At 40.4% G+C, this 23,229-nt stretch overlaps 1 protein-coding gene across 1 annotated transcript in view; it reads right to left on the bottom strand.

The window, feature by feature from the left end:
- Positions 1 to 590: 590 nt before the first annotated feature.
- Med12l (mediator complex subunit 12L) overlaps positions 591 to 23,229 on the bottom strand; it is a 309,618-nt gene continuing 286,979 nt past the window's right edge. Inside the window, exons 39-44 of the mRNA XM_051157205.1 lie at positions 18,935 to 19,024; positions 17,187 to 17,416; positions 15,410 to 15,569; positions 11,714 to 11,809; positions 4,244 to 4,325; positions 591 to 2,674 (exon numbers count right to left, since the gene is read on the bottom strand). Coding sequence (XP_051013162.1) covers positions 2,622 to 2,674; positions 4,244 to 4,325; positions 11,714 to 11,809; positions 15,410 to 15,569; positions 17,187 to 17,416; positions 18,935 to 19,024 — 711 coding nt within the window. The 3' untranslated portion in view covers positions 591 to 2,621. The remainder of the gene's footprint in view (positions 2,675 to 4,243; positions 4,326 to 11,713; positions 11,810 to 15,409; positions 15,570 to 17,186; positions 17,417 to 18,934; positions 19,025 to 23,229) is intronic.

Genomic DNA, 23,229 nt, shown 5'->3' with positions numbered 1-23,229 from the left:
TTCACACATGAGCTGACTGAAGTTAGCATGGGTACTCTGGCTGCCAGAGGTCAAATAATGTCACTGAAGGGTAATCGCCCTCTACTCCTGGATGAGGACAGCTACATAAAACAAGGAATGCAGCCCTATAAGCAATCACCTTACAATGCAACGCATATGTTAAGGGGTTCTGGTAGTCAGAAATAACGGTAAGTATACCCAATTCCATTAGATTTCAAGGTCTGATGTTTACTAAGAGCTGGGGTCTCTGTCTTAAGATAATTTCCTATCTGCAACCCTTCAAGAAAATGACAAGGTTCTGCAATAGGGCTTTTCCTTAACGTCCATCTTAATGTCAACCACATGCATTTGCTATGAAAGAAAAAAAAGACCTCTCCGAACGTAGAAGTAAGTGGCAGTAAAGATAACTAAATTTAAACTTCTAGTAGCTTTCCTTGTAATACGCAGGGGAAAACAGCTCTAGGTGTTTCCTCATCTCCTATAGAATCTCAGAACTAGAGCGCCTTAGCAGGATTTACCTTCTTCATTTTAACAACAACAACAAAAAAAACCAAAAAAAACAAAAAACAAACAAACAAAAAAACCAGCAACAAAGGAATAACCACAGCCTTCATGTGCAAAATGATTGATAAATTAACTTCTGCAAAGTGTAAAGTGCATACAGATGCTACGCAATTACAACACTCATTCTGCTGTTTGCAATACTAAGCTACAAAAATATATGGTTCAAACTGAAACCGAAATTTAAACTACCGATAATCATTGAATAATGACCAGAGAGGACAGGATCTGACTCAACTCACTAGGCACAACATTCCCACTTCGGTGGTTTTGCCAATGCAGTCATATGGTACATTACTTTGAATAAAACTAGTTTTGTGAATTTGAAGGATGACTCTGGAAAGGAAAGCGAAGCAGCCATACGAGACCACTGAAATGTACTGCACTGTCTGAAAGCAGGTAGAAGGTTAACTCAGTGGAAAGAATGGTCTTTCATGTTTGGCAAAGTCTTTTCCAGCCCAGAGTAAACACAAAACAAGCAGGCTGGAGGGATAGAGTTCACAGTGTACAAAGCAGTTCACATGGATGTTGCCATGGCAAAGTAAGCAAACATGTATTTGAGGTCATTTGAATGAGTCAAACTTTGCAATGAGTAACTCACCTAGGAAGGTATAAATTATTTATATAATGATCTGCAAAAGAAATGATCTAAAGTTGTACAAGCTACATTTGTAAAAAAAAAAAAAAAAAGTAGCTCTACATGGTTTGCTCTTCACAGACAATCCATTCACAGTATGCTTGACTACATTACATGTAAAATCATATGGCAGAAAGAAAATGAGCCCAACAAAGAACACAGAGAAATCCCTATGTATGTCTTAAAATGCCCTGCAATTTTCACATTCAAAATTTTATGCATCTAATTCTAAAAAAATATTATATGGAATACTCTTAAGTTACACAAACTGATAATAATTTACTGTATTTTTCACTCTAATAGGAGCAAATTACCACATACTTGAACAAAGTTAAAATAGTTACTATTTCTGTATAATAAATTTGCTGTATAATTTACTTTACTTGTGCTTTTTGCACCGGTTTATAAATACAATATAAGCAATACACAACCAAGACTGACACCAACATTAATAATTAAATTCAAAATTGCAAATACTTACCATACAAAATTAACAGCAAGTACACCTTTGATGCATACCAGAGCCTTCTGGACTGTGGGACCAGATTCTCTGGAAACCATGTCAAGTCTGAGCACTGTGGAATCTACGGCCAGCTGTGAGATTTTTTTTTTTTTTTCTCAAGTTGGCATGAGGCTCTGCCGAACCATAACTGAACAGTTATTATTGTACTAAAACTGGCAGTAAGTTAATGGACTGATTCCACCGTGGTTCTTCGGGGCTCCGGCAGTTATATGTTGTACCTTTATGAAGAATCTGGTTAAAGGTTTTGCCATTGGAACCATATTTGAGTACAAGTCCTTCTAAGAGGCTCCCACGTATCTCAGGGTGGCTCTCGCAGAAGCCCTGAAAGAAGTCAAAGTCCCAAGCAACAATCTGTTTCAGCACCTTTGGACCACAACAAAAGCAAAGCAAAGTTCTCCATAAATGTGAACAAAGTCTATAAAGTGCTTATGAAATGATCAACATTTCAACTTAAACGTGATGCAAATAAAGTGTTCACCCCATTGTCACAGGTGAGTGAGAAGCGAACGTGTCACACTCCTGCGAGACCTGCCACATCTTCCAAATCAGTAGTTTGGTCCAACACAGGTTTTAAAAAAAAAAATTAACGAATACATAAATATTTAAACCTACCATAATTCATTCTTTATGTAAATATGAGATTAAAAAAAAGCACCAGTTTCAAAAGGTCTGCTACCACACTATCTGGAGTAGGCCGGCATGATCCACATTTTAAAACCTACTTTAGAGATGATTAAAAACCAAACCACAACTTCTCTACTTATTTAAATGCCTCTGCCTGAAATGTAGCATAAAATATAGAAAAACATAAATAAATCAAAGACCAAAGGAGACTTCTTATGATGACTACTAAATCTGATATTCTGTGCAAACATAAACTTCATGTCTTCTCTTTCAGATTCAAAAGTGTGAAGGATGCGCACAGGGGGTCACTCCTTGCTGTGGCTGGTTACCTAATCGAAAAACAAAGCGCATAGTTAGAGACGTGAACTTGTGCTGTAGATAACACTTCTTTTTTTTTCAAGGTCCTCTCAGTAACAGCTTCAGGTATGGGAGAACAGATCAACCGGCTAGACCCCGGGCCAAAAAAACCACTCAGTGAGAGCAACTGCACTCTGGAGAAGGATGGGGCTAACTCCCATCTGCCCCAACACAAAGCCTTGGGATTAGAGTGCTTAAAGTGGCCAAGAGCTGTGTTCCAGCCTGTGACAGAGAGCAGAGCAGGTAGACATGCTCTTCAGGTCGCTGTGCTATACACAGAACCCCTCAGTGCTGATTTATAAATGCTATAACGCCAATCTCAGCCTTCAGAGTATATTCTCTGCAAGAATCTTAACTCTAAAATATAATTACATTTCACTGTTCTAAACACAGATTACTTAATAAAGCATACCTACCAAATAACATCTAGGGAAAAAATTATTTTACTTGATATAACCAAAACTAAATGAGACTACATGAAAAGAAAACATAGTTCAGTTTTGGAGAGCAGGCAGGCAGAAAGACAATGCGCGCTACCCCCTCAGCAACAAATCGATGCCACACCCGTTTCACTCTACAACTCAGAAACACTGACTCTGAAAGCCAAGGGGGAACCCTGTCTCCTCCCACTGCACGGATGGAAAAATGTGACCTGGTCAGTAATGGCCACACGGGCAAAGAACTTGGGTCTCCCAACTTCAGGCCACTGTGTTTCACAAGACAGGCTGCTCACTCCTATTTCTAAAATGACTGTCCTAGGAGCCTAGCACAGAGGTGATCTAATTTAAGGGCCTAGGCTGAATTTTCCCTTAATCATTTCTAGCTCTATAAAAATAGCACAGAGCTGTAGTCGAGTGGAAGAGCACGTGCCTGGCACACAGGAAGCCCTGGGTTCTAGCCTCAGCACCATAAAGCAAAACCAAAACCAAAGGAATGAGTGGGGGAGTTAGCTGTGCTATGGGTAGGTCACATAGAAGCAATAGGAAAATATTAAATTTAAGAAAAAAAAAATAGTGGATTCTCCAGGCAAAAAAAAAAAGTCCAAAACTAATCAAAAGCAGTCCAAATAAGACACCTCAGACTAAGCCAAACATGAAAAAAAAAAAATAGGTATGTATGTACATATGCATGTATATATGTATGTAACAAAAGTAGTAAAATAAAAAACACCTATCGAGCTGGGTGTGGTGGCGCACGCCTTTAATCCCAGCACTCGGGAGGCTGAGGCAGGTGGATCGCTGTGAGTTCGAGGCCTAACAAAGGGAGTCCAGGACAGCCACGGCTACCCAGAGAAACCCTGTCTCAAAAAACAAAACACAAAACAAACAAAAAAGCAGTTATCAACTTGACAGTGGGGGTGATCGGAGGGGTTTGTTTAATGGAGGGTAGGTGGGAGGTGAGACAGAAGAAAAGAGGAAGGAAAAGCGATATAATTCTACTTCAATTAAAATCATTTTTAAAAACGTCTGGGAGAACACAGTGTGATTTCCGAGGAGTCCCAACTGTGCGGGGCTTGTTGCTGCTGATTTGCAGGTACTTACTAGAAAGCTGCTTCTGGAGCTGCCGCACCAGGGCGGCTGTCTGTTGCTGCTGCTGGGTCTGCTGCAAGCCTTGCCTGGGGAACTGCAATGGGAAGAGAGGGGTGAATCAGCCACCGTGCTACACAAGGCACAGGCTGCCCTTGGCTTGTCTAACGCACTTTCACATGCTTAAACTAAATAAATGTGAATCGACCTGTTTTTGTCTGTGGTACACCTCCATATACAGCTGGCATTTGTTTGGCATTGATTTGTAAAATCTTGATGAAGAAGTTCATGCTACAGAGGTAGCCTACTTATTTAAAGGTCAACTGTCACCTCACTCTTCACCTCAGGCGTATTCTAACAGCCGGAGTCCCTCTTGTTGGCAAGATGAAAGCTCTCTTGTGTGGAGGGCCCCCAATGGATCCTTAGGGCAGAACAGAACCTGTGAGGTCGAGCATGTGCTGGCATGACCTCCACCTGACAGCCAGTGCAGCCTGAGCTGAGCTGGACACCAGAGCTCTCCGTCGGCATTTAGGGAGTTTTCTTCTAGCACTGCGTGAGGGAAACTGGACGTACAACATGAGTAACTAACTCCTGCCCCAGCTTCTTTCCATCAAGCGTATGCAAGAAACTGTGCCTGATGTTCCAGAGTAGAGGGGACTGACCAGTGTCTGGGACAAGAAAAATTCTTTCTTTAGTAGAATCACCAGTCATATTGTGTCACTTCTGAACCGCAGGTGTCAAGACTGCCACTGAGAAACACTCGGGATGCTCTGGTACAACCTCCCTTAGTCATACATAAAGAACTAGTCATTTCCTATCAGTCTGTGCTACACTCGCCCATCTACCTGTATGGAATGCAAAGAACAGGCGGCTACAGCACCCCAGAGAGCACCCCAGGAGATAGAATGGTAGGAGGAGGACCAGGCTAGGAAAGAGCACAGTAAAACTTTGTTTTATTTTGGCCAGCTTCTTCCAAGGTGACTCTGCTGGGCAAGCAGATCCAAGGCAGGAAGGGCCAGGTCATTCTACCAGGTAACCCGGCTCTCTCCACATCCCCTCTTGTACCTCCACTAAGCTTAGAGGGCTGTGCTGGGCCTGTAACACATCTAAGTTGCTTTTCCTTCATCTGCCTCACATCTCTGAGGAGTTTTTTTTCTTTCTTTCTTCTTTTTCCCCAACATTTTACACTTATTTAGAACAAGACATTTTACTGGTTTAAGATAGTATCAAATCACTAAGCCCTACTTCCTTCCATCATATAGCTAATATAACTGAGAGAAGCGGTTTTCACACATAGTCCCCAGGTCAGCAGCAGCAGCAGCACATGGCTGAGGAGTTTTTCAAAAGGCCGTTCTCAATGTGAATGCAACGTAGCTCGGTCTTCCCTGGACATCCTCTGTATGACCGAAGATAGCCCAGAACTGTACGACGTGTAAGAAATAAAAACACAGAATGCATAACTAATATGAATTCCAGATAAATGTTGAGTGATTTTTTATTTCACTAATTATTTAATATTGCATGTGAGAAGTACTGCAATCAGTCCAAGTAGTCTAACGGAAGATTCAGGATAACACTTTTGCTGACTGCTTGCCTGAAATTCAGATTTTACTGAAAAGTCTAATTTAGATGACAGTGCATAAACACGAAGCTGATAAGCCATTTCCAACACCAATTCTCTCCACATACAGCTCTGAGAAAGCAGAATATGAATCATTCCTTTGTATGGAAAATTCAGTAAGGTAAGTGCATTCTTTTTAGTTCAACTGCTTCTATGCTTACATACAATTGTATTTGACAATTCTTAATAGGTACCAAGCACTACAGTAGGCATTTGAAGTACATATTGCCACACTTAATCCTGATGTGAGAGAAAATATGCTGAGTCTGTCCAAAATGTCTGGGAAAGATATTTTAGAGTTCAGTGTGTGCGGCAGACTAGCTCTCATCATGTCAGTTAGGGCTGTACCGCGTCCACACAGCCCACTCAGATAGGAGACATGGGGAGAGCCGACTGTCTGCTCTGGTCAGCTCCTGATGCTTGCTCCTGCACCTTCAGAGGTACATGAATTTGGGCAATGAGCACAAAGTACTGTGAGCTTTCACTGCTAATATTCTCATGCTAAAGATGAGAGTTGTGCCATTCTTAAAACTATCTTAATTTCTCCTAACGGAGCATATGAATTCCTTGAGGAAAGTCAGTGCAACACTTTTGTGGCTGCTGGTCAAAAGTTACAGTGATTATTAACTAATACTGCTGCCATGTATATTTTTGAAAGGCAAAATGCAATACGATAGGACCCTCCCCTAAGGAGCAATGTATTTGAGGTCACCTAGTTAAGACAGCACAGCATAGGATGAAAATAAGTGATGCAGCCGCATGGTATGAATATCATTCTCCATAAGTGTTGGAAGTAACATTAAAGAAAAGGCGAATCACATTTGTCAAATGTAGTTAAAAGTAATTTAATCATAGCACATAAACCAAAAAAAAAAAAAAAGTAGGTTAAGAACTACAATTATGTCAAAGCTTGAGACACTGCACACATTTCCCCAGAAAGGGCAGCATCTACTGTTAATTTCCTGTCTTCAGCGAAGACAAATGACATAGCATGGACACTAAGTTATCACCACACTTGACTGATGGTCATGGGCTTTTCTTCAGTCTCTCACACTCATCTTATAGAAAAGTTTCCTCATGACATCTTGAAGAGGTGACAATTTCTGTTCTAAGGCAGCTTTGACCTTAAAAACACTTTATTACAGTGATTACCATGGCCAAAGCTGTTGGTGGTAACTGTGTGCCACGTCCCACCTGATACTACTAACTAAAGGAGACTGACAAGGTCACAACCAAAAGACAGCAGACCAAATACTGCCTTTTGACGTTCCTTACATTCAAGCTTTCCACCATGGCCGCCCCAAATTTTTCTATCTTTTGATCTCTGTTAGGGCTTGCTTCAATTGTAGAAGTAGAAAAGCTATAGTACCAAACCCCAGGACGTCAGCTTGTGACCTCACTTGGAGACAGCCTTCTTATAGAAGTAAGCTTCTTATAATGGAATCAATCTAACACCACACAAATGGTGTTTTCATAAAACTCAAACAGTGAGAATGCCATGTGGAGGTGAAGGAGAGCTGGGATACCAAAGTCAGCCAGTGCACAGTGAGGAGAAACTGGAGCAGAAGCAAGGCACAGGCCCTCCCACTCAGCAAGATGGGACCAGGACTGCTGACTCTTGATCTTTCACTTCCTGTCTCCAGAACAGAGAGGAAAACATTACCATTTCTAAGCCACCTAAGTTCATGTACTTTGTACGACAGTCCAAGCAAATCAATAAACGTCTGAAGCTCTTCAACTAAAAAGGCCTAGCCTAAATTAATTTAAAAAAGAAGACTCAGCCACCTCATGCCTCTTTCCATGTGTAGCACTGCACTCAGCCATCTGCTGCCATTCTCAGTCCCCTGGTGTCAAAGAGCATACTTGTACGTCCCAGCACTGGCCTCCACTGAAGGTACCACCAACTCAGCACTTAGCGAATTCCACTGTAACCACAGGCAGACAGGGAGTGGCAGCACAAGTCACCAGAGGGTGGTCACTGCTACCTACTAGTCCCCAAGGAGGAATCCGAGCTCACCTCTCCTTCAAAGACAGGAACTGAATGGAGGGGCAGGCCCCAAACAAGGGTTGGATCTGCTAGAGATGTGCATATGGATAGAAGCCATGCTGTTTTAAAAATAGTGACCCTTGGTGAATGTAATAAAAAAGGAAATGTAATTTTTTTTTCCTTAAAATTTCTGAGGCACTGTGCCCTTAGTAGTGGCATATAACACACACACAATTAGTTAAAAGTATTTTTACATTTGTTTTCTATTATGAGACACCCAAAAAGGGGTGTAGAATACGTATGAAAATACCTTTAACAATACTATTTTTGAAAGTGGTTAACAGTCTAATTTTTTAACTGTAGAGGATGGTTCAGCAACCAAAAAAACATGACATCATTATCATCAGCATCATCAGCATCATAATTTAAAAGTATATGGATAGCCAGGTCTAATGGCACACACCTTTGATCCCAGTTCTGAGGAGGCAGCGGCAAGCATATCTCTGTTGAGTTAGAGGCCAGTCTGTACTAGATAGTGAATTCCAGAAACAGCCAGAGTGACATAGTGGGAGCCTGTCTCAAAGGGGGAAATGAAGAGATGGCTCAGTTGTTAAAGGCTAGGCTCACAACCAATAAATTAATAAATAGCAGAAGTGCACAAGTGTACTAAAGGAAGTATACCTAAGAAAGAATTAGGACAACGATGTGAGTATCTCTCAGCCTTGACCACTCCTGTAGTTTCTAATTCTGAAAGCGAACAGTTAGATCTGAATATTTTAAGTTTCCCAGCCCATCCTGAGAAACACACACTCGATTTGGTCCATGTGCTATAACTCCTGCCTGGAATTACTGATGAGAGGCGCTCTTTATTAAAACAATACTGTGTTTCTTGTTGAGAATTTAAAGCCTTCTGCCAAATAGAAAACTAAATAAGACACCCACTACAGATTTTCATTATATTTACTATTAATAAAAACTTTTATTTCTCCCCAGCACTCTGGAGGCAGAGGCAGGTGGATCGCTGTGAGTTCGAGACCAGCCTGGTCTACAAAGCGGGTTGAGGACAGCCAAGGCTACACATAGAAACCCTGTCTCGGAAAAAAAAAAAATACTTATTTCTCTTAAATTGCTTTCTCATGAGCATAATTATGAGAAACAATGTCATCTTCCATGCTCTGAATTACTTGCCCATTCTTTGGCATGTTAGTATGTTAAGCCAGTGGGTGAAACACAATCTCTATGATCCAAATTCAGCACCGCCTTAAAAAAATGAGGATTAAATTTGCATGTTCTTTATATACAATAACTCAGTTAAATATTTACAGAACCAGGATCTAAGTAAAAAAATGTCAAGTTTGCTTTGTGATATGCTTTAGCCTACAACTGGGAGGTTTAAAGGAACCCCCCCACCAAGACCTATAAATACAGAATTAAGTTTCTTTGATTATCCTACACAAAATAACTACTCCATCAAATGCATTTTGTACTGCCACCCATCATGAATTATGCAGTAAGAGCCTTGAACAAAGCTAATGCCATACCTTCAGCAAGTGTTTGTTTCTCAAATATGGTGGTTTGAATGAAAATGGTCTCCACAGCCTCGTATCCATGAGTGCATGAGGCCTGGTGTGGAAGGCAGAGGTTAACTAATATCAAGTGCTGTCCTCGTCACTTTCCTGTGGGCACGCTCTGCTCTCAGTGGACCTGGAGCTCAACAATGGCTAGGCTGATGGGCCAGTGAACTCTAGCACCCTGCTGTCTCCCCCTGCCCAGGGCTGGAGTTATAGGCACGCATGGCTGTGGGAGTGTGGGTGCTGGGTATCTCAGGTCCTCATGCTTTTGTGTCAAGGACTTTTCCAAATGAGCCCCTGCTTCAGCTCTTAGGACAGCAGTTACATATCCGTGTTACTGAGTGTGTAAACTTTCCTTATAAGAAAAAGTAGATTAAATATGAAGAACTATAGGTAATTTAAATATAAAAATTTTATTATTTGTGAGAAACATAGCATGTTTATTTCATTACATATCTGAATCAGGAGCTTAAAATATGCTATACTTGTCATATGTTCAATAATAATTGTAGCTCTAAATTTAAAGTTGCTGTTTTTCCTAAAATGGTACTATACGTTATTTCCTCATTAGCAATTACTACACGTCGTAAATCACTAGAAAGGTAGAATTATGAGATAGTTACTTCCATTTGCATCACACAGAATACTTCTAAGATCAAGAGCACTTCAGCACGAGACTCCCCGTCAATGTCAAATGTTCCAAATGCTCAACATGACCTATTTGCAGAAATTTTGGTTTTCTGTTAAAACAACTTCATAATGCCATCTTGTGACAGAAAGAAAATACAGAGACTAATGTTAAGTTCTGTTTGTCTGAGTTAATAACCTATTCAATGGAAATAATTTTTATTGTTTTATAGTTTGGGGGATCAAACCTAGGGTCTTGCATATGCTAGGTTAAGTGACCCACCCTACTGAGCTACATCTTCAGCCTTGGGAAAGATTTTGTTGATTTTTAAATCAGCAAATTTCATCTAACTACTGCTGTGAAACAACAAATGCTCAGTAAAGTTGGAAGAAGAATTTTTAAATCAAAGGGTCAGATTCCAAGTTTCATGTTTAAGATGTGCTTTCTGGAGCTGGCTCGGCATTAAGAGAAAACCCTGCACTTCCACATGACCTGAGTTCAGCTCTCAGGACCCCAGTCATTTCAGGCAGCTCACAACTGCATCTAATTCTAGTTGCAGTGAATCCAGTGCTTCCTCTGGGCTCTGGATACACTACATGCACAAGCACAAACCAACACTCAGATGCACAACTATACTGCTCATTAAAACCGAAAGAAAAACCTTAAAAACAAACAAACAAACAAACCTTCCTTTGTCTTTAAAACAAAACTTAAAGACAAACAACAAAGGGAAAGTTCTTCCTTTGAATAGAATACCAGGCAATAAAAACAAAACAACAGCTCTTGAAAGTAAGCATTTTTCTCCTTCTACAGTAGAAACAGAGAGAGGCAGTTAGCCAGAGACAACAACACTGGTGGGTGAGAATCTAATGAGCAACAGGACAAATTGGATGAAAACATTCCCATACATTAGTTATTACTGAAATAGGAGCAGTTAGTGACTTTACAATGGACAACTGTCAGACACCCCTTGCTCAGGGACCTTGGCTACCTTGTGAAGCACCTCTGCAGAACATAAACTGGCTGGTGTCATGATTAAGCAGTAAATCATCCTGAGGAACCTTTAAGCAAATAAACAAATACCCCATCATCACTAAGACAAAGAGGGGCCCCCTACTGGGCTGATACCATAGTAGAGTCCTGCATGGGTCCAGGCTTTAACCAAGTAACTCTACTGACCCCTCTAATATGCTGCTTTTCAAATTCTGTGTTGACAACCACCTGCATTGGTGCTTCCCAGTGGCAGTGAGTGCAGCGACCTACCAGCCTCAGGTATAAGTCACAAAGAAACCACATGTTCCCAGTTAAAGAAGTGTACTATATATTATGAGCAATGTGGAAATTCTTGTAGAAAATTCTAACTGGACAAAAAGATCTGATTTCATCATTCAGCTCCTATTTTACAAAGTACTTTCTTAACATATAATTGCAATCATTTTTTATGGTTTACAGAAAATGTCTTAATATCTCATGATAAGGCTTTCATCCATTCAGTGCTCTACATTTTTTTTTCCAAAAGGAAAAATTTGTGATTTATTAAAGCAAAACCCTGATGGAGTTCTAGGGAAATTGGTCAAGTATATTCAGACTATTTCGCTCTTAAAATTTCATGGCTATGGAGAATGCAGCTGCTTTAAAGGAGAAACCCACATCCTGGTTCCAAAACACCAGTCCTTACCAAAGGCTGTTGGGGCTGCACTGCTTGGAGACCAAGGGCCTGATTCTGGGGCTGTGAGGGCTGCTGGGGCTGGGGGGCCTGCTGGGGCTGCTGCATCTGGAAAGAAAGGAAAAGATTATGATAGCCCCTTAAAATTGTGGGGTTAAGACATGTCTGAATAGCCTCCACTGATACACATTTTATCTATTGCATTGAAGCAAAATGACAGGTGTATATCTTCAAAAACTATTGATATTAAGGTGATTCTTGCATTGTCTGAACATTGTGTAGCGTGCATAGAAAAACACAGGTGGTATGATGTAGCCAGCCACACACCTAGGCTGTATGGTATACATTGGATAGCTTGTTACTTCTACGGCTATGGTGAGCAAAATGAAATAAGACTGAATTAAGCACACGATAAATGATGCAATTTAGAAGCAGAGAAAACACAAGATGCATAAGGCTGCTGCTGATAAAACTCAGCATACTGCTTGACCATAACCTGTTTCCCTCGAGCGTTGGTAATTCAACCCAGGACCTCATGCATCGCAGGCAAGTGCTCTATTGCTCAGGGATCAACACTGAAGATCAACAGTGAAAGGCATTTTTAATATGTGGGCGTATACTCTAAAAAAAACAAAACAAAACAAAAAAAACAATACAGAGCACAGGGAATGAGCAGGCACACGGGGGAGATGATTGCTTCCTAGTACCAAGCATGCCATGCTAGCTATTGTGATGCTCTTATCTAACTACCAGCGGAATATGTTCCTTTACATCAGCAACATCCAAAACACTTGCATTGTGCTATGATGATGCTATAATGATAATGGGGGCTATGATGTCATCAGGCTAAAGAGTTTTTAACCTGCATTAAAATCTGAAGGGATCACTGTCACATCAGTCCGTCACTGTTGGAAATGTCATTATGTGAAGAACGATTGTACACTTGTGTCTTCCATCTTTACCTTACCAAACCTTGCTCTTCCTTCAGGTGTAAGAAGACACAGACCTGTTCCTCCAGGAAGCCTTCTCAGGCCACCTCAAACTCAAGCTCTCCCCCTGCGCAGCCAGTGCTCACTGACCAGGGACATCTTGTGCACTTTTTGTTTAAGTTTCTTTCACATCCTCTTCCTGTCCTCTCAAAAGCTCCCTCCCTCGCACCGCCAGGTGACACAAGCAGCAGTCTGCCCTATGATATTGCGAGGACTCCTGAGGGCTGTAATTTTATTTTTTATAGGATATAAACTAGCCCATAGAAATTCCAAGAAAAATTATGAGCATGAAATAAGAGAACATGTACACACTAAGTTGGCTCAAATCCATGGCTCTTGGAAAATACTTCTAAATCATATAAGAAACAGAATGCATATACTAAGTGAGAAGGCAAAAATAAAAACCAGTTCCTCTCAGTGCCCTTTAATTACATCATCCGTATATTTCATTTTGATGACCTGACTATATATTCATCATATGTGTTTTCCCAACTTTGTCCATGTACCATTTCCCAAATTACTTGACCTTCTTAGAGGGAAAACAGTAACTAGCTACTGCCAGATCTGCAATACTTGCAGATTTGGAATCCTAGCAGAGATGCAGACAGGAAGAACCTCAACATAAACAATGTTGGCTGAACCTGAAACATTGCAATACGAAGCCACAATTCCCTTGGTTCTCCGCAAAAACTTTCAAAAAAGATGAACTCAACTTCTCAATTGCTGATTTATTTCCTTTATCCCAACAACCAATCATGAAAAAGAAAAATAAATGTAATCCAGATACAGAAACAAATCACATTTCCTTTCTTTATCTCCAGGGAATATACTGTTGATTAAAAAAAATATATATATTAACAGGACATGTGCTAACAGGGAAAGGGGTACACGCTGCCTGTGAGGAAATGATTTATTTGTAACCTGGAAAATGCCCTAGGAGGGCAGAAAGTGGTAAATAAGCAATGCAGAAGGCTTCTTGGTGATTAAAAACTAACAAATCTTCAAACAGAGAATTCAACTAGCTGTCCTGAAAAATATCTCCAAACTTGTATAAAACTGGCTTAAGAACACGTCAAACTCTATTTTAATAATTATGTTGGTAAAAATATTAGAAATAACATCAAACTAGTGTTTTACTTGAATAGTCTTATTAATCCTTGCTTCACAGTTAAAAAGAAGTACTATAATCTATCATTGATGACAAAACTCAAGAGTAGACTTTTCAAAACCGCTTTGGCAATAGCCTCCATACAATGAATAGGACTGTACATTGGTAGGCTACACTCAGCCAAATCAGCTGTCATACATCACCAATAACGTATCACAAATTTTTAAACATTTTGTCCAAAATGCGGATGTAATAACAGCCACCTTATAAGCCGAAGCGTGGTCCTACAGAGGGCCTGCCTTTCCTTCTCCTTGTCACCTTGGATACTTTCTTTTCAACAACAATTTTGTAGGTCATACTAGATGCAGACTTCAACGTCACTTGGGCACAATTCTAACGGAACTGCTTTTAATTCCCAAGAAACAACAGTTTATTATTTTGTTTTCCCTGATCCCACTTAATGATACATCTTCGAGACTCTTGCATTCCAACCTGAAACTGAATTACATTTAGAGTAGATTTGTCTGTCCTGCCACTGTGGGAAGGTAGCATAGTCGATTTAAAGCTCTTGATATTTCTGTTTCTATTTAAGGGCTGATTTTGTTTGTTTGTTTGTTTGTTCCCCTTCTCTCCATCCAGTGCAAAAGGCGAGGCACACTATTTCCTTTGTGTTCCTCTCTGCATAACGGCTTTCTTGCCTGTTCACCTCACAGAGTATAGACAGTTCTTCCCTGTCCATATCCTGTTGCACTACACTCCACGCCTCCCATATTTCTCTACAGGTACAGAAAATAAAGTTGCACCTCATTCTGGACTGGCGGTGAGAGTCCTCTTAATAGTCCTACCAAGAAATCTCCAACCCAAAAACCTCACTTGGTAATAATGGAAGACAAATGGCACAGGTTTAACACAATAGCCAGCCTGCCCGCCTTCTTTTCTTTCTTCCCTCATCCCAAGGCTGGGGATTAACCCAGGACCTTGCATATTCCAGGTAGGTGCTTTATCGATGAGCTACCTCCTCATTCACAATATCACTGGAACAAAGAAATCAGGACCAAGAATGTGCTAGAGGGAGGAGCTGGTTACCTGGAAGTCTCAAGTGCTTATATCAAATAAACAAATGGTAACTCTCTGGACTCACAGAGCCCTCCAAATTACGCACTCCCTGCTTCTCCAACCTCATGGTGTAAGCAGAGCAGAGTGTGGTGAAACACACCACTATGAATCTCAGAGAAATGGCTGAAAGCTGTGGTTGTTCCTATCTATTTCTCCCTCACGGATATAAAATTTTGCATTCAGATTGTAGGCCCTTAGTCAAGTAGTGACTAGGTAAGCTGAGGCACACATTTAAACTAAGGCATCTCTGTGTTCCCCTAAAGCTTTGAGAAATGGATATGGTTCTGAGAAATGGAGTCTCCTGCCCATGGCCTGTCAGGTAGAGAGAAAAGAGAACTCCTAGATGCAAGTACAGTATACTAGCAAAGCTGCTAATGTCAAATACACAGGGCTCCCTGGCACTTAGCACTTCAACGTGAAGTGTATTTCATTACGATGACACTGCACCTGCACTACCAGAAGCGATGGCATTGCCCTCACCTCCCTGCCCCATACCTGGAGGAGTCTCTGCTGCTGTCGAACTTGCTGCGGCTGTCTGGGCCTCATTGGGTCCTGAGGCAGGGGCACCGAGGGGAGGTTGGGATGTGCGGGAGTCAGCACAGCATCAATTCCCCCGCCCACCAGAGGGCTCTGCTGTAGAGCCTGGTGGTTCAGTCTGGCAAAGAATAATGCAACTTGTGTTCAGGAACCAGTTGTACCATTGAAGTGTCAATCAGCGCCTCCAGCATTTTACACACATCCACCAGGAAATAATTCGTGTTCAATAGTCATGTGTACAATTAAAATGGGAAAAGGCCAGAGGATCGGGTAACAGATGTGACCGCATGGGAAAAAAAAGACGGTAAGCAAATATCCTACTTTGAGCCAAGTAGCAATCATGTAGAAATTGCTTTTCAAAAAATTAAATAGTTGTCAGCAGTAAGTTAAAATAAATTAATATTTCCTTTAAGGCAGGCCACAAGTTGAAGGGCTGAACAACCGTATCTCATGACTTCTCACATATCCCTGTGAGGTCAGCAGTTTTATTATCCAACTTCAAAAATGAAGGACTGGAGATAAAGAAATGACTAAGGTCATCCAAAGAACAAACGACACAGGTGGGATCTGAACCCATAAGTCTTGAGCACTGAAGCTCCAGTTCCGGAGCTTTGCTACGCTACTACTTACTATTAAAAAAAAAGAAAAAAAAAGAAAAAAAGACAAACACAATGCATGGTTTACAAATTAACTTGTGTCCCACAAAGTGCTACTATCCACCTTCCTAATTTTCAGGGGGTCATTGTCTTGAGCAGATGTGTAGCTCATCACTGGTGGTAACATATGGGAGCTACGCTGTTATCTGCTATTCAGTGCAGAACTTTACAAACCTAACTCTTCTGGACTATACTATCCAATGGGATTGGATAATACAATAAGCAATAATTTTTTTTTTAATCTGTGCAACCTATGAAATGGCCTTTTGTCACTTGGACTAGGTACATAACTGCAATTATCAGGTCTTAAAATCTAAGCAAAACTGCTGGGCTCCCTTGTCAAAGCAACCAGAGCTTCAAACGGCAACAGAACATCCAGTTGAACACGGAGCTCTTGTAAACATCACATCTCCGCGTCACCGAACAGACCACGAACCTCCAATCTAGCCATGTTGATCACAGTTGGCTAATAAGCACTTGAAGTGTGACTACTGTGTCTGTACAACTAAATGCTAAGTCAATTTTAACTAATTTAAATTTAGCCGTGTGTGGAGAGCACCTACAACAACGAGCAGTACAGACACACTCCCAGTGAAAGGGATACGATTAAAACAAGAACCAAAAGAGCTGGTCGTGGGTCATCTCCGAGGTGGAAAAAATAGAAACTAAGTTATAACAAAAGTTTGCTAAGCACCACCTACAATTACTACTACAACATAAACTGCATGGCTCCAATCAGCAAATTCTAGTAAGGCACTGCTAACAATAACCAATAGTTTTCTTGGATACTTTTAATTAAAAAAAAAAAAAAAATCTTTGGAAAAAAGAAGAAAAGTAAGAACACTAGAACTGATACACTGGTATCGTCTGAAAATCTTACACAGCACACAGTGGAAGAATGAGTGAAAACTCCAGTGTTTTTGAATGAAAAAATTTGGAATTTCTACTGCATGTTGATAAAAATGAGATGTCAGGATGCAAATAAGAGCTCAAAAACAGTATCAAATGCCAGGAAGAAGCGTAACAAACCCAAGGCCGAGAGGGTTTACTACTATTGCAATTACTTCAACAGGTATCACCTCTGAGAGCCAGCTACGGGCTGCAGGTACGGCGAGGCCTGCTGCTGCACATAGCCACTTGGCTGCTGTTGAATCTGTCGGAGTCTTTCCATCAGCGCTGGGCTGGAATGTGTAGCTGGATAGGCCCTGGAGTTGTAGCTGGGGGAAAGGACCACACCTCCAGGCTGCTGCTGAGCTGCCTGCTGCAAAGGCATCTGTGTTCCATACATTGTGTAGCCCTGGGGCATGGTCTGCAGGAAGGCACAAAGAGAAAAAGTCAGTGCTTCAATTAACATCCATAGTCCCATCACTAAGAGCCATGAAACAAAGGTAGCCTTGGGAAGTCCAACCCAAAAAGTCACTGTTCTGAAAGGCTGGGATGATTCAAAATATGAGGATGGCTACTCTGCAGGCAAAAAAAGAAAAAAAAAAATCTAGCTGGAAATTATAGAAAAGACTAGTTGGATAAGGGTCCCACAGAAATGTCTAGTTCAAAATAAGTAAATAATCATTTGGATTTTAATTGAGCCACTCATTTTTGGCCATGAAGGGCATCTTTCTATGTAGAAATAATAACCAGTAAAACATTCCCACATTCAGCGCACAGACAGCATCAACATTCAACAAAACCCAAACAGTATCAGTATCATCTCCAAAGTTGACTGAGCAAGGTGCCATGCCCCATGGACACTCAAGGAACCGAGCATGCCTTCCAATAAGTCCAGGTACCTATTTCTCTAAACCTTGATCCCTTATGTAAAAGACAAACATGGGAGTTGTCAGGATTGCCAGCTACAATTAACTTAAGAGAATGCTGTCTGTTTTCTGGAGCCTTGAAACACCACATATTAAAGTGGCGTAAGGAGTCTGACTCTAAAGACAAGACTAATACACAACAGACACTGCAGCCGCAGCCTACAGGAACCCAGACTCAGGACCTATGTAAGACAAACAGGGTTCTCCTTTCAGTCGCACACGTGAAATGAATTGCTGGCCCCAATACAAATCTTTTCATCCTACCAGACCTTTTTGTATAAAAGGAAAGAAGTAAGGGTGTAAGGATGCAAAAAATAATAAAACTTTAGTAGAGATGGGGGTGGGGAGATGAAGGTCTAGGTTTTTTAAAAGGGTAAGTACACCAGCTGTTGAGCATATACTGTGTATGTTACAATGTGTGAATATCACACTGTACACTGCCTTGAATCCTACATCTTTCCTCTTGACCTTACAGAAAAGGAAGCTAGACCTGGGGGAAAACACATTTCAGGTCATCTGTGACCTGATTCAAAGGACTTCTACCTTTCTTCTTCTACCATGATTCTTCATGGAAGTTATCTTTAAATATAAAATTTTCTATATCAAATTATACCATTAAACATTATATCACAAAGAACTCTGAGATTAGTAAACATTTTAATTAATTAATTAATTAATTTGAGACATGGTCTCAGTCAGCTACATAGCTTCGGCTGGCCTCCATCCTTCTGCTTCTGCCTCTTAGGTACACATTACATGTGTGTGCCACCACTTAGATCAAGTGCTTCAACACGTACTAGCAGCAAAAAGAAAGATCTGAATGTATTTATGTGTCTAACCTAAGAACTTCCTGATCAATTTTGAGACTTAGTCAACAACTACTGTTCTGAAATCATGAAATAGAAGTACTTAAATTCTACTTCTAGTTGGTAACCAGTTTCGTTAGTCTCCGACTCCAATTCAATAGCATTAAACACCAAGGAGTGCCTTCTCTTCAGAGCAAATGTGGGTACCTGTGCTTGTTGCAGCCCTGGATACTGAGGGAGCTGAGGGGAGGGCCGTGCCTGTGCAGAGAAGAGAGCAGCCTGGTCCCCTGGCTGGCCCTGGAAAACAAAATCAAGAGGAACCTGTACCTCAAAGTACTTGAGTTGAGCTTCTGGATGAAGAACTTAAGAGATCTCAGACTGCATTTGCTGCTATTTCCCACCAATCCCCTACGGGAGTAGACTACTGAATTTTTCTTCATAGTACACATGTCACCAACAGTAACACAAACACGAATGTAAGCATAATCGCTCTCAGTAAAGAGTTTCTTAAATGCCTCTCAAGGGACTGGAAGGGCACAAATGCTTCTGGATCCTGTAGCGTCTCTTAAGTGTGACTCTCTAGTCACAGGCACCACCCAATTCCTGTGCATAAAAAGAAAAGAGCTCATGGTATACCTTCATCTCATATGAAAGTCCCATGGCTTCTATTTTTATTTTACTTTTTCAAAACTACTAAAAATCATTATGGAATACACCATGTCTTATGGGACAGTACTGAAAATTATAATGCTAGCAGTGTTTATCTCAGTCATTGGGTGACATGCTTGTTGGCAAATAGCAGCAGAAGTTATGAAAACTTAAGACACATAACTATGAATTACTTTCTACATAAGAGAATCATTGAAATTACTCAGGTAAAGGTGTTGCAAGCTTTCTAAGAGGCATGGGGAAAGCTGAAAAGAGGGCTTAGTGGCTGAGAGCACCTCCAGATGACTCAGTTCAACGCGCAGCAGCAACATGGCAACTGAGAACTGTCTAACCCCAGATCTAGGGTATCTGACATCCTCACACAGACACACAGGCAGAACAGCAATGGCATAAAAATTTTAAAAATCACAAATAAAAGCATGGAGGAGAAACTAAAATACTGTTTGACATTCCGGAATTCATGCCAATCATTTAGAGGTAAAGACGAACTATTTGTGTGAATATATGGTGTGCCATCCCCCCACATCCAAGTACAGCAGAGGTCTACAGCACTGTCTCTGAGAAAACAATATCACAAGTTAGTTAGCAGTCCCCACGTTGTTTTTGATGGCATCATATACGTCATACTAGAAGGGAAATACCTTAACCACTCCCTACCATACTAAAACGGTTGTTTTTCTTCCTTCCTTCCTTTCTTCCTTCCTTCTCTCCTTCTATTTCCCCCCAAGAATAATGCCAGGAACATACTATATTCAGTATTTTAAAAAAGCAATGGAATGTTTTTAACTTGAAAGATTTCACAAATGCTAAGCAAGAACCACAAAGTGAATAAAAGATGTTAACATGGTAGGGATTGTTTTACCTGGACAAAGCCTATGTATGCATCTCCTAAATCACAGAGACTAGGACCACAGAGGCAAAGAGAGAACACGCCCAACAAAATGGGGCATCTGAAGTCTTAGTTTCTTTCCCTGTTTCTGGAAATATCAGGATAAAATTAAAAATCCTGATAAAATCAACCTAAAGGAGACAGGATTTATTTCTGGTTCAGAGTTCCACATTAAAGTCCACTGTCATGGTGTTTCCACGGTGGAAAATTCATGGTTTCTCGAAGCAGCTGGTCACATTATATCCACTTAAGAGTGATAACTGCGGACACACTTTCTCCACATTACAGAGACCAGAACCTCATAATTCAGGGTCCCAGCACAGGGAAAGATCCCACCCAGAATTATAATCCTCCTTCCCACCTCAATTAACATAACCAAGACAATTCCCCACTGGTATGCCCAGAGGCCCATCTCCCAGGTCAATGCAGTTTTTGTCAAGTTGACAAATAATAATAATCATCATATATGACAACTATGATTAAGTTTTACTTCCAGAAAATACTGTAAGCTTCATTAAATTTATTTTTAATCAGTTCCCAGCACTGTGTCTAACATATAGTAAGAGTTCAATAATACCAAAAATAAGGTTTAGAAATCCACAGTTAAGTTAGGATATATACCTCAGCACAAACACATTACTAAGTCCTTTCTAATTGCCTCATAGTTTTCAGTACCATCTGTTGTTTTAAAACAAACCCTCCTATCTGGGGCTAGAGCTACAGCTCAGCAGCTAAGAGCACTTGTTGCTCTTGCAGAGAACCTAGGCTTGCTTCCAAGCACCCACTAAGGGAAAGCTGGAAATGAAAAATTTAGGAACATGAGCAGTGATCTCAGAGGCAGGACTCACCAACAGAATAGAAGAGATGGATAAAGACATGGATACATCAAAGATGAAAAGAGTTAAATAATAAAAGACACCAAGGACATTCAGATAATCATAACGATATATTTTAAAAATTTGTATTCCACCAAGTTGAAAAGCCTAAAATAAGGAGATTTTTTATATATACCATTTATTAATATTAAATATAAAATGGATAAGCAATTTTAACAATCCCAGAAACATTAGTAGAACAAGAGTAATTGAAACTCTACCAACCAACCAACCAACAACAACAACAACACACCCAAAACAAAACAAAATAAAAAAACAAAAACAAAAGCACCAGATAGTTTTAGCAAAGAATTCTACCAGACTTTCAAGGATGAACTAATATCAAAACTCCTCAAAGTACTCCATAAAATAGAAACAGAAGGAACATTGCAATCTACAGACTCAATGAAATCCCATTCATCAAAATCCCAACACCATTCTTCACAGAACTTAAAAGGACAACAGTCAGATTCACATGAAAAATATAAAATCCCCAGGATAGATAAAAACAATCCTGAACAATAAAAGAACTGCTGGAGGTAGCACCAACCAACCCTCAAATCAGATTGCACTATAAAGCTCTAATAATAAAAAGAGCATGCTATTAGGAAAAAAACCAGACACATTGGTCTGTGAAATCACATTGACGATCAAGACATAAACCCATAAACCCACAGACACCTGATTTTTTTTTTTTTTTTTAAAGAAGACAGAAATCCACCCTGAAAAAAGCTAACTTCTTCAACAAGTAGTGGTGGTCAAACTGTTTAGCTCATGTCAAGGATGTAAGTAGGTACATACTTAGCATCCTGCCCCCAAATCAGCACCAAATAGATCAACAACCTCAACATAAGATGAGATCCTCTGACTCTGATAGAAAAAAGTAGGGAATAGCCTTGAATTCTCTGGCACAGGGAGAGACTTTCTGAACAGTACACCAGTAGCACAGGTACTAAAGTCAACAATAACTGGGACCTCATGGAACTTAAAAGCTTCTGTATGGCAAAGACACAATCGTTTGTACAAAGCAGCAGCATATGGAATGGAAAAAAGAGTTTTACCAACTACACACACACACACACACACACACACACACACACATATATATATATATTGATGTGGGGCTGGAGAGATCCATCAACTGATGAGTGGATGAAGAAAATGTCACACATCTACACAATGGAATATTACTCTGCTGTTAAAAACAATGACAACAATGGCCAAAACAAACAAACAACAACAACAACAAAACCCCTGAAATCCTAAAACTTGCAGGTAAATGGATAGAGCTAGGGAAAAAAAAAAAAAATCATCCAGAGTGAGGTAACCCAGACACCAAAAGATAAACATGGTATATATTCATGTATATGTGGACGTTAGCTGTCAAGTCTTCAATAAGCAGTCTAGAGCCCATATAACCACACAGGTTTAAGTATAGAATAAGCAACTAGCGTGTAGGGAAGGATCTCCTGAGGAAAGAGAGATTAAAAAAATAGTTACGGGTGAACAGAGTCATCTGGAGGAAAAACCATTAAAGGATCAGATGGGGAGTGGGGAGAGGGGATGAGAAAAGGAATATGGGGAGGGAAATATAAAACAAAGGACTATTTGAAGGGGACTTAACACAATAGACACTTCATAAAATATATACATATAGGAACATAATCTAAGTGAAATTGCCAAAAAACCAGGAGAGAAACAGCCCCAGCTGGACATCTCTCATCACCAAGTGATGAGAGCCTCCAGTACCAGGAACAGGTTACATCTAATAACACCACTACTGTTACTAATAATAGCCACAGCATAAGCCAAGGCTGTAGTGAGTTACCTCACAACAACAGTTTCACCTATGACTCTTGATTTGGAAGTTATTGAGTACCCATGGCTGAAGTAATACACATGATGTAAACCAAGAGTTACGGTCATCACAGCAGACTGGTCTCTTTTGACCACAGAAAACAGACACAGAGAAATATTATGAGGTCCTAGTGACAAGATACACACATGTGATGCTTTCAGAAAGTGTTCTCTTGCAATATAACTTGACTGAAATCAACTGAGAGCTGCAT

The sequence above is a fragment of the Acomys russatus genome, chromosome 15, assembly GCF_903995435.1.
Source record: "Acomys russatus chromosome 15, mAcoRus1.1, whole genome shotgun sequence".
NCBI lineage: Eukaryota > Metazoa > Chordata > Mammalia > Rodentia > Muridae > Acomys > Acomys russatus.
This window is presented reverse-complemented; position numbering and strand designations above follow the sequence as displayed.